Source organism: Notolabrus celidotus, chromosome 19, assembly GCF_009762535.1.
Source record: "Notolabrus celidotus isolate fNotCel1 chromosome 19, fNotCel1.pri, whole genome shotgun sequence".
Lineage (NCBI taxonomy): Eukaryota > Metazoa > Chordata > Actinopteri > Labriformes > Labridae > Notolabrus > Notolabrus celidotus.
In genome coordinates, this window is record NC_048290.1 from 1590974 (window position 1) to 1602984 (window position 12011).

General features: G+C 44.0%; 1 protein-coding gene across 1 annotated transcript; it reads right to left on the reverse strand.

Annotated features, from left to right (window-relative positions):
• Positions 1-2835: 2835 nt before the first annotated feature.
• Positions 2836-11971, reverse strand: marveld2a (MARVEL domain containing 2a). Its single transcript, XM_034709785.1, has 7 exons — positions 10541-11971; positions 9026-9246; positions 7513-7548; positions 7237-7415; positions 6982-7153; positions 6511-6561; positions 2836-5562 (listed from the first exon to the last, which is right to left on the reverse strand). Exons 1-7 carry the CDS (start codon positions 11553-11555, stop codon positions 5443-5445), a joined length of 1794 nt encoding a protein of 597 aa, XP_034565676.1. The 5' UTR covers positions 11556-11971; the 3' UTR covers positions 2836-5442.
• Positions 11972-12011: the final 40 nt, after the last annotated feature.

A 12011-nucleotide genomic window follows, 5' to 3' on the forward strand; every position in this document is an offset into this window, starting at 1 on the left:
AGCCGCCTTTTTATTATTATTATTTAAAATATATTTTTGGGCTTTTTGCCTTTATTAGATAGGATAGCTGAAGAGAGGCAGGAAATGTGGGGAGTAGAGAGTGGTCAACCGGCGACCTCTGCAACCAGGACTATAGCCTCTATACGTGGGGCGCTTGCACCGCTAGACCACCAGCACCCCAGCTAGTGCTGCCTTTGGGCTAGTTCTGTCTTTAAACTAGTGCCGCTTTTTAGCTGCCTTCAAGCCAGTGAAGCTATTAGCACTAGTGCTGCCTTTGAGCCAGCACCCCCTTTAAGCTAGTGCTGCCTTTGAGCCAGCACCCCCTTTAAGCTAGTGCTGCCTTTGAGCCAGCACCCCCTTTAAGCTAGTGCTGCCTTTGAGCTAGCACCCCCTTTAAGCTAGTGCTGCCTTTGAGCCAGCACCCCCTTTAAGCTAGGGATGCCTTTGAGCCAGCACCCTCTTTAAGCTAGGGATGCCTTTGAGCTAGCACCCCCTTTAAGCTAGGGATGCCTTTGAGCTAGCACCCCCTTTAAGCAAGTGCTGCCTTTGAGCTAAAGTCGCCTTTAAGCTAGGGATGCCTTTGAGCTAGCACCCCCTTTAACCTAGGGATACCTTTGAGCTAGCACCCCCTTTAAGCTAGGGATGCCTTTGAGCTAGCACCCCCTTTAAGCTAGGGATGCCTTTGAGCTAGCACCCCCTTTAAGCTAGTGCTGCCTTTGAGCTAGCACCCCCTTTAAGCAAGTGCTGCCTTTGAGCTAGCGCCCCCTTTAAGCTAGGGATGCCTTTGAGCTAGCACCTCCTTTAAGCTAGGGATGCCTTTGAGCTAGCACCTCCTTTAAGCTAGTGCTGCCTTTGAGCTAGCACCCCCTTTAAGCTAGGGATGCCTTTGAGCTAAAGTCGCCTTTAAGTTAGGGCCCTTTTGAGCCAGCCCCACTCTAAGCTATAGCTGCTTTTGATCTAGGGCCACTTTTACGCTCATGCAGACTTTGAGCTAGTACCGCCTCAGTTACCTTCATGTGTTTACTGATTTAAGGAATGCAATCAGCTTCAACATTCAGTTTATTTCGTAGTTTTGGTGTAGACAGTGTAAGAAAAGAGATAAAAGACAATCACATGGAACAAAGCAGAGTTTAACAATTCTTGTTTTATCCAGTCAAAACCCAAAAACCAAACATCATGTGGTGACTATCTGAGATGAAGAACAGCAGCAGCGTCACATTTAAAAAGCTGTCGAGGATTCAAAGTGAATATCTGGTTTCAACTCCTTGAAAGTTTCCCTTCCCTTTTTAAGTAACAGAAACTTTAAAGAAAGAAAAGTTAGACCACACTCTGAAAGCAGAAGCAAAACTGTATTCTGCAGATAAAAAGCACCAATCATCACTAAAATTATGAAGGAATGGCGTTTTGAACTAGTGCCACTTTTTCACTGCCTTCAGGCCAGTGCAACTTTTAGCACTAGTGCTGCCTTTGAGCTAGCACCCCCTTTAAGCAAGTGCTGCCTTTGAGCTAGCACCCCCTTTAAGCAAGTGCTGCCTTTGAGCTAAAGTCGCCTTTAAGCTAGGGATGCCTTTGAGCTAGCACCCCCTTTAAGCAAGTGCTGCCTTTGAGCTAAAGTCGCCTTTAAGCTAGTGCTGCCTTTGAGCTAGCACCCCCTTTAAGCTAGTGCTGCCTTTGAGCTAGCACCCCCTTTAAGCTTGGGATGCCTTTGAGCTAGCACCCCCTTTAAGCTAGGGATGCCTTTGAGCTAAAGTCGCCTTTAAGCTAGTGCTGCCTTTGAGCTAGCACCCCCTTTAAGCAAGTGCTGCCTTTGAGCTAGCACCCCCTTTAAGCAAGTGCTGCCTTTGAGCTAAAGTCGCCTTTAAGCTAGTGCTGCCTTTGAGCTAGCACCCCCTTTAAGCAAGTGCTGCCTTTGAGCTAAAGTCGCCTTTAAGCTAGTGCTGCCTTTGAGCTAGCACCCCCTTTAAGCTAGTGCTGCCTTTGAGCCAGCACCCTCTTTAAGCTAGGGATGCCTTTGAGCTAGCACCCCCTTTAAGCTAGGGATGCCTTTGAGCTAGCACCCCCTTTAAGCTAGGGATGCCTTTGAGCTAGCACCCCCTTTAAGCTAGGGATGCCTTTGAGCTAGCACCCCCTTTAAGCAAGTGCTGCCTTTGAGCTAAAGTCGCCTTTAAGCTAGGGATGCCTTTGAGCTAGCACCCCCTTTAAGCTAGGGATGCCTTTGAGCTAGCACCCCCTTTAAGCTAGGGATGCCTTTGAGCTAGCACCCCCTTTAAGCTAGGGATGCCTTTGAGCTAGCACCCCCTGTAAGTTAGGGATGCCTTTGAGCTAGCACCCCCTTTAAGCTAGGGATGCCTTTGAGCTAGCACCCCCTTTAAGCTAGGGATGCCTTTGAGCTAAAGTCGCCTTTAAGTTAGGGCCCTTTTGAGCCAGCCCCCACTTTAAGCTATAGCTGCTTTTGATCTAGGGCCACTTTTACGCTCATGCAGACTTCGAGCTAGTACCGCCTCAGTTACCTTCATGTGTTTACTGATTTAAGGAATGCAATCAGCTTCAACATTCAGTTTATTTCGTAGTTTTGGTGTAGACAGTGTAAGAAAAGAGATAAAAGACAATAACATGGAACAAAGCAGAGTTTAACAATTCTTGTTTTATCCAGTCAAAACCCAAAAACCAAACATCATGTGGTGACTATCTGAGACGAAGAACAACACATTTAAAAAGCTGTCGAGGATTCAAAGTGAATATCTGGTTTCAGCTCCTTGAAAGTTTCCCTTCTCTTTTTAAGTAACAGAAACTTTAAAGAAAGAAAAGTTAGACCAGACTCTGAAAGCAGAAGCAAAACTGTATCCTGCAGATAAAAAGCACCAATCATCACTTAAATTATGAAGGAATGTGGACATACAGCAAAATATTTACAATCACACATGATGAAGTTATAAAGAGGGGGCTTAGTTTACATTCAACCTCGAGGTCCAGCGTGTTTAGTGGTTTAAAGAGAAGAAGCAGATATTTAAAGAACATTTAAGTGTCTGTAAAATACAAAATCTTTAATCCATGAAATGGTAGAACGAAGTGTTACAGCTTACACACACACACACACACACACACATATAAACTCTACGACAGGACACGCATAAAAAAGATAATAATGTGCAATTAAATCAATTAAAACAATTAAATCAATCCAAACAATCGTCACAGCAGGTCAAGAAACCAGAGAACGGTGAGATTTATCAGACGAGTCGTGGTTTCCATTTCAGAAAATTGAAATTTAAGCAGACGTCAAACAAAAACAACCTGACAGAGAGTTAATCTGTTAATCTGGAGATGATGTTGGAGGTAAAGAGTGGCAGAAATGATGCAGCATCTCCTCTGACTTAACATCTCCCAGTGGGTTCAGGCAAACATTCACATCAGATACCAGTTAGTGAAATAAAGCAGAGTCACAGTTTCACACGTTTACAGCGTTTACACTTATTTGAATATTTAGACCATTTAAAAAAAAAAGGGGAACGCACTTCCTGGTGTGGATGAAATGAATATCACTCTCATAGCTACAATAGACGCTTTAAAAGATGGATGACATCTCCTGAAAGTGAAACCAAAACATTTAGAGCTCCCCCTGGTGGCTGGATGTAATATAGGTCATAAGTCCTGCCTCCTCCATGTTAACAGATGGGAGAACTTTAAAATTAAATCACATCACATGAAGTTTCTGACTTTACAGTTCACTCTTATCATGATGATTTATATCCAAGTGTTACTTGTAGTTTTAATTAAATATGTAGTGCTATAAAAGGAAGTTCACCACCATGAATGGCAGCTCTGTGGACCAATCAGGCTCAAGGAAGACTGCACAGACTCTGCTTCAAATGGCATCCCTTTGCAAGATGTCAGTGCTTCCTCCGAGGGTATTTTGGCTTCACTTTTGCACAACAGGAGTACATGGAGGAGTGTCATCCTTCTTTATGTGCAGTCAAAGTAGCAACAACCAGGAGTTAGTTATCCTAGCTTAGCATGAAGACAGAAAACAGCTCACCTCGCTCACAAAGTCGCCTTCTTACACCTCTAACGCTCACTCATCATCATGTTATGTCTTATTGATTCAGAAGACTAGAAGAAGACATCATGAGTAAGCTTCTAGGGTTTTTATTTGTTGCATAAAATACAACCAACTGGTGAAAAAGTGCTCTTGAAGGCTCCCATTCCCTCATTTCAAAGGTTTGTTCCCAACTCTGCTTTGTTCCTGAGCTTTTAGTGGTCACGTGGTAACAACATGGATGCTAACGAGGTGAAGTGTTGTGTTCAGGTGCTCAGAACTGATAAAATAAACTATATTACAAATGATAGAAGCAGAAAAAGTCATGTGCATTATTTAGGAAGTGACATTTTTATCGTCTGATTGTTTTTTGGACAACATGGATGCAGCTAAAGCCCCAAAATGTCTTAATTTGGACACACAAGAAAGTGAAAAACTGCTAATAAGAGGACAAAAAAACGCTAAGCTAGTCAACATGGCAGGAAATTAAGATTGGGACTGTTTAAGTAGCAAAGTTAGAGAGTTATAAGAGCTTAAATTGGTTGTTTTCCTGAAATTTAAAGCTCTGCGTTTCTGCAAGAACGAATTGAAATGCATCCCAAGTTTTTAAATTTAAGTGTGGGCGAGAAGCAACACAACTCTGTGAAGAGTGTCTGGTAATTTCCCTGAATATGTAAATACAAACATAAATGTAAATGCCCAGTGTTTCCTGCCAACCTCTTTTACTTATTTGTATTTATTATTAGTATTATTATTTTTTGTTGTTGTATCTATTTACATATTTACTTATTTAATCTGATGTTGTCGTAGTCTATTTCGTTTGTTTTGTCTTTGTTCTTCATTATTCTTGTTTAAAAAAACTCAATAAAATGACTAATTATAAAAACAGTGTGGGGGACTGTACCTTTAAAAGTCTGTCTCTGGTCTTAAAGACACTGCAGTAGTGTGAACACGGGGTCGAATAACAGCAACAGCTCTATGTTTTAAAATGAAAACTTTAAGTGAGCTTCAGGCCGACTTTGACTCTTAAACAGAACCAGGTAAACTGTCTTCCCCTTATTCCCAGTCATCATGCTAAGCTAAGCTAAGCTAAGCTAACTGTCTGGATGTTTAATCCCTCAAACATGAGAGTGAATCAGCTTTTCATCTAACTCTGCACCAGGAAGAGACGAGCTCGTTTCCTAAAACCTAAAAGTATAAAAAACAGACTCCTTAGTGTTTCTGAAAAAAGCAGAAGCAGACGAACTAAACCGCAGATTCAAGAGAAGAGCTCTGTGGAGATCCCGGTTGTGGTCCCCGTGGTCCTGACTGGGTTTCAGTCTCCAGTGAAATGTCGTTTCCACCCGCAGCGCAGCTCAGCTGTCAGCAGGAGCTCAGTTAGTGGTGAGTGGTTTCCCAGTGGAGGTTTAGCTGTACCCGTCGTTCCACTCCATCACTTTATTGTACTCCTGGATCTTCTGTTTGATGTGAGACAGTTTGTTCTTCAGGTACTCGCAGCGCTCCTTCTTCTCCAGGTAAGTCGGGTCCTGGTGAAGGAGAGGAGAGGAGAGGAAGGATTAAATCAAGGATTAAAACAAACACTGTATTTGTTCCTTCTTCCTGTGAGATAACAGTGTCTGTTAGATTTTAAGATTATTTTATTGGTTTTTAATGCTCCTACTCCTTCTTATCTATCAGATTTGCTTTTATCATATGAGCCAGTGAGAGCCCTCGGGTCTTCAGGTAGTGGACCTTTAATGGTACCAAAAGCTAGAACTAAGACTCACAGTGAGGCAGCCTGTTATCATCGTGGCCCACACCGTGAGGGGTTCACAGAGTGTCAATATTTTTAAAAACAATCTCAAGACTGACCTTTTTAGTCTCGCTTCTAACTGAGTATTATTCCTATAACAGTTTTATTTCACCTTACTTCATTTATTTATTCATTATCTAGTTCAAATTTAAGTCACTTTTTATTTTATTTATTGATCTACCTAAGTATAGCCTCTTATTTTCTTTTAATGGTTTCATGTTTAAGTGTTTGATTTACTTAGTAATTTCATTTATTTATTTATGTATTTATTTATTTATTTATTTATTTATGTATTTATTTATTTATTTATTTATTTATTTATTTATTTATGTATTTATTTAGTATCCAGTTCAAATTTTTGTCAATTTGTATTTATTTAATTTCATTTATTTCATATTTATATCATCTTATTTTCTTTTAGTGGTTTAATGTTGTAGTGTTTTATTATCTCAGTAATTTATTTTATTTTATTTATTTATTTATTATCTAGTTCAAATTTTAATCACTTTGTATTTATTTTATTTCATTTATTTATTAGTTTATTGTGGATTAAGAAGGGGGGTCTTTTTATTTTCATATATATCTTTATATCGTTGTTTTTCTTGTACAGCACTTTGTGTTACATGTCATTGTCTGAAAAGTGCTTTATAAATAAAGTTTGATTGATTGAAAACAGACTCACGTTTTTCTTCCTCTGGTATTCCTGCAGGATTCGGTTTATGCGGTCGACCTCCTGGAATAAAAAAGAGAGAGAGGAAGAATGAGGAGAATTCAGTGCGACCATCAAATATGCACTCTGGGTCAGAAACGCTCGGTCTGTGGACGGAGCGGAGGAGGAATGTGAGGGTGGAGGGGAAGTTCAGCAGGAACTGGAAGTACAAACAGAGGAAGAAACAACAAGGGGCAGAGTGGAAGAACAAGAGGACTGTGGGTAATATTCAGTCTCTCATTGATGGTTACACGGACGCAGACTCAGAGGGGAGGAGTTTAGGACAGCGTGCACATGAACACATTTCATTTCAGTCTCTTTAAAGAATCATTTTCATGCATTCAGTTTGATTTGGCGTTATGTTTCTGTCATGGGAGCTCCCTGCCCTTCCATGTGTGTACGTGGAACACATTGTAAAGACTAGACATAGAGGGAAGTAATCACCATCTGACTGGCAGGGTTCTGCGGCAGACTGCGCATCATGGCGTCCATCTCCTCGAACTTCTTTGCCGTCGCCTGCACGTCTGCGTGGATCTCTTTGTACTCCGCGTACTGGTCATTGAACACGGCTCGGTACTGGTCCCGCTCCTCTGGGGTCCTGATGGTTGGGTACTTCCTGCAGGATGGAGGGAGGGAGAGAGGTTTAAGTGTTTTCAATCCAAAGTGGACGAGTCAGACGGTTTTAAAATCAGGACTTACGTGATGTAGTCCGGGAGGATCACAGGTTTGGGGATGTGACCTGATGGGATCGTTCCCTGCAGAACCTTTGGTGCAGCTGCTTTCGGAGCAGCCTGGATGGGGACCACTGAGGAGCCCTGGGCCTGCTCTGGAGCTTTGGGTCCAGGTCCAGGTCCAGGACCTGAAGCTGGAACCATCTGCTGAGAGAGACGCGGAAAAATCAAATATGTAGAAACAATCTTAAAGAAATAAAGAACAAGGAAATGAATCTGTGTTTGAGTTCTGCAGGATCCTCACCAGTTGGCGTGCTGCTCTCATCTCAGAGGGACGCATCTGAGGGAGGAAGGATGGAAACACAAGATCTTATTAACATGAAGCTGTTAACGAGGATTTACAGGTGCAGAAGAACTTTTTAAACACGCTTTCTTACAGAGATATGAGAAGGTTCAGTATGAATCTGAGGATTTTACCTGGAAACGGTGAGATTATTGAAGCAGAAAGATCAGAAGAAGTGATTAAACTTCCTCTAAATTCCATCATCAGCATGTTAAAGCTCCTTTTTGATATATAACACAACAGAGAGAACTCCAAATCTCACAGTATCATAAAGGAGGGCTTTATTTTGTTGAGACAGAAGCAGATTTACTGTGCAAACTGAGCCGATCTCTGTGCTTCATGCAGACTAATATCTACAATATTTATCAAGTTTGCACATCTCATCACACCACGCTCACTTTTTAGAAACAACTGAAAATGCTGCTCGCTCTGTTTCAGTCTCTCATGTCTCTCGAGTTGCTTTACAGTTAGAAAACAAGAAACATTATCTTAGATACTGTCATAGTTTGGACTTATGTTTATTCCTTAGTGTCAGTATTGCTAATTTGGGGTTTTCTTATGAAGGTAAATATGTTGCAAAATGCACGAGCTTGTAGACTTAATGTGAGAACCTGCAGAATACGATCTGAGAACTTGTGGATCAAAAATCTGAACTTGTGTTTCATTTTTCACTTGTAAAAAAAATTCACACACATGTGAGCTGAATGTGAAGTTGCAGAAAAAACACTACATTGGAGCTTGTAGAAAAATGTGAAATTGTTTTTTGAAAATATTCATACAACCGTGTTCTGAATGTGAAGTCACACAAAAAATATTCACATGTGCAGATTGATATTTACAACCACTACTCAGTGATTACAACCTCTCGACATCGGTCCCTGGAACTTCAGAAATGTGCTTTCAAACGTGCATTTTGCAACATATTTACCTTCATATTTTCTGTCAGGTTGTGTTTTGTGTCTGTGGAGCTGCCTCTGAAGCTTCAGCTCTGACTCCTGCAGGCTGCAAGGTCTAACTCTTGACTTTAACCTCACAAATCTTGAAAAAGTTTCCTTTTCTGCTTCTTTCTGTGCATTTAACTTTCATAATGCTGCTACTTCCTGCATGCTGGGGAGTCAGGCTGATATTCAAATGATTTCACAGTTGTTTTATCAGTTTAACATGAGTGAGAAAGTGAGCGTCTGTCATGCATTGGCTGATTGCACCTGCACACACATATCCAGTGAACCTGAATGGTCATGTGATGTGCAGTTTCAGCAGGACAGATACTCAAACTCAGACTCCTCCCCTCTCTGTGTAACCCTGTGTGTAAATCCTGAGGTCTGTGTTGCAGTCTGAGTGTGCGGACATGTCTGCAGCAGCATCCTGTTTTCCAAAGTGTTACACACTGATCCTGATCCTTTAAGCTGAAGAGGACTCCCTGAGTCATGTTGAAGGGATCTTTAAAAAACCAAAAACCCGCCCCTGCTCTCACCTCCTCGCCGTACTTCTCCCGGTATCTGCGAGCGGCTTCGTGCCTCCACAGCTTCAGACACACCATGGCTCCGATCAGATACACCACCAAGGTGACGAACAGGAATATGATGGCGGCGGTCTGGCCCGCCTCGGTTCTGCAGAACGCCCCGTTGATGCCGTTGTTGAAGACCGGGTAGGAGCAGAGGCCTCCGCGGGTCGTGTCCCGGACGTAAACTATACCTGGAGAACAAAAAGAATCCGACATTCAGACTCCCTCTATCATCTCTCTCTCTCTCTTCATCTCCCTCTATCCCTCCCTCCAACTCGGTCTCAGCAGATGTGTGTCTAACATGAGTCTGGTCCTGCTGGAGGTTTCTCCCTGTTAAAGGAAGTTTGTCCTTGCCACTGTAACTTGATAAAGAGAAGAATGTATCTTCCTCCATCACTAAAGTCTCTAAACATAGTATGGGAGGTCGAGCCTTCAGTTATCAGACCCCTCTCCTTTGGAATCATCTACCAGTCAGAGTCCGGGAGGCAGACACCCTCTCTACTTTTAAGAGTAGGCTTCAAACTTTCCTTTTTGATAAAGCTTATAGTTAGAGCTGGATCAGGCTTGGACCAGGTCTTAGTTATGCTGCTATAGGCTTAGACTGACACACTGGGATCCTATCTCACTCCACTCTTCCTGTCCCATTAAAGTTACTAACCATAGACCTTTCTGGAGTCCCTGAGCTCCCTTGTCTCGTAGGTTCCTCTGGATCTCTGCTGCTGTGGACGTGCCAGACTCCAGCTGCTCCAACTACTACTATCCGTCTCCCCACTATCATCTCCCTCTCTCTCTTCATCTCCCTCTATCCCTCTCTCCAACACGGTCTCAGCAGATGTGTGTCTAACATGAGTCTGGTCCTGCTGGAGGTTTCTGCCTGTTAAAGGAAGTTTGTCCTTGCCACTGTAACTTGCTAAATGCTGCAAAGTGCTCTGCTCATGGTGGATTAAGATGAGATCAGACTGAGTCCTGTCTGGAAGATGGGACTGGATCTGATCCGGTCTTGATGTTGGGTCTTTGTTAATAATAGAACATACAGTACGGTCTAGTACACAGAGGTTTGTGATTGCTCAAACTGATTGGCTCAACTGACTGCTGGAAGACTGAATGTGCTGCAATGTAATCCCTGAGGATAGAAACTTGACTTCAGAGAGCTTAATAACTCTGTATAACTTTATTTGTAATGCACCTTTAATACATTCATTAAAGGACGTACTTTGACGACTCAAATAATAAAACTGCAGTGACCACAGCTTGTTCTGTGGCTGGAAGTTGAAGCAATTTTTGGTGCAATTCTCAAACTTTTTGCACCTTTAAAGCCCTAAAACATGCTTCAAACAGAACCCAAAATACAGAGTGACACCTTCTTATACTTCAACTGATATCAGCACATGTTTATAAGTGTGCATGGTCTCATATGCATGTTAGAGTAAATGCATTAAACATCTAAAACCTGATCTAATGAGCCCCCCTGTCCGTGGTTCCTACCTGCTGCCATGTAGAGCACAGCCAGTGCCAGGTTCAGGGTGAACTCCGTCAGCGGCCACCAGGAGGAGTCCAGCAGGATGGTTCTGTAGTACATGGTCATCCCCAGCACCAACATTATCACCGTCACCAGCCAGGCCAGACCCGCCACCACCAGCACAAACGGCGTCTTCGGCCCCGTGTAGTACGACCCCCCTGTGCCGGCTCCGTACAGCCCTCCTCCGTACGCCCCCCCGGGGGACGAGTACCCGAACATGTTGAACCACTCATTGTCTTTGTGGATGTACGCGCACACGCAGGCGAACACGGCGGCCCCCAGGAGGAGCTCCACGCAGCCCAGAATCCTCAGCAGCCCCGCCCACGACTTCATGAAGTCGTAGCGCTGATGGTACTCCTCCACGCGCTCGCTGTAGGTCAGACCTGTGCGGTAAGTCCGCCCCGATACGGACTCATGAGTGTCGTGTGGCTCCAGAAGCTCTTTACGGGAGTTGTAGCTGCCGCCTGAGCCGCCATAAGGGTCCCGGTAGGATCCAGGGACGGGGGACTGCGGCGGGGAGCAGCGGACCCCCTGGCTCGTGCTGTTGTTGTTGTTGAGCGAGGAGTCCGACATGGGCCAGGGGTTGTTATTGCTGCTGCGGTTACTCCCTCTGAAGAAGTTCTTCCAGGAGTCCGGGATGAAGCGGTGCACCGGTTTGATGTCGAGCGCCGGGTCGAGGTCCTGGTCGGCGTTGGACTCGCTGCCGCTGGGGTCGAAGTCGGGTCCCACGGGAGGCTGGTCCGGGAGAGGCGGGGGAGGTAGGGGGTCAGCGCTGCGGACAAAGGGGGCGTCTCGGTGCTCCCTCAGCGGCTGCAGGTCGAAGGAGTCTGCACGGGGTAAGGAGCCCGGGGGGACCTGGTCATAGTACGGCGACTGGCGGTCACGCTCAGCGCGTCCGTTGAAGCCTCCTCCATAGGACATGAGGATGGTGATGGTCCCTGAGACACACAAACACACACATAAACACACATTTAAACACATGCATTCACTCTCAGTTCTTAATTTCTGACATTTTTTTGTCTCTTGATGATTTCTGGAATCATTCTGGAGCTGAGATTTGAAACTTTTGCAGCAGATCTTTGCAGAAACAACCAGCAGAAATGATGTTTTTAACCTCCCGTCCCATCATTAACATCTGTATCATGAACAGGACAGAGTATTCAGGGAAAGAGGAGCAGAGAGAAGACGTATCGTTCATGCAAACTCCAAAGCCGACCCGAGGTCCCCACAGAAACAGCCCTCATCAGAGAAGATCTTATCCTCCATGCAAGTCCAGTCAGGAATGCATTTTTGTGCTGCAACCAAACAAGAAGCTTGAATCCCTCCTCCTCTTCTTCTTCTTCACTGGATGTTTTCAATCCAAGAAGTGATCAGCAGCAGCACAGAAACACATCCCTGACACCAATCAGCCCGTTAACACCCGTCTCCACCATCTTT

Bases quoted from the DNA above. Each gene is read 5' to 3' on its own strand.
- marveld2a (XM_034709785.1), bottom strand. From the start codon at position 11,555: ATGTGTTTAAATGTGTGTTTATGTGTGTGTTTGTGTGTCTCAGGGACC. The intron at 7,549-9,025 runs GTGAGAGCAGGG...TTCCTCCCTCAG, and splicing joins GGGAGAAGTACGGCGAGGAG to ATGCGTCCCTCTGAGATGAG. The intron at 7,416-7,512 runs GTGAGGATCCTG...CGTCTCTCTCAG, and splicing joins TGAGAGCAGCACGCCAACTG to CAGATGGTTCCAGCTTCAGG.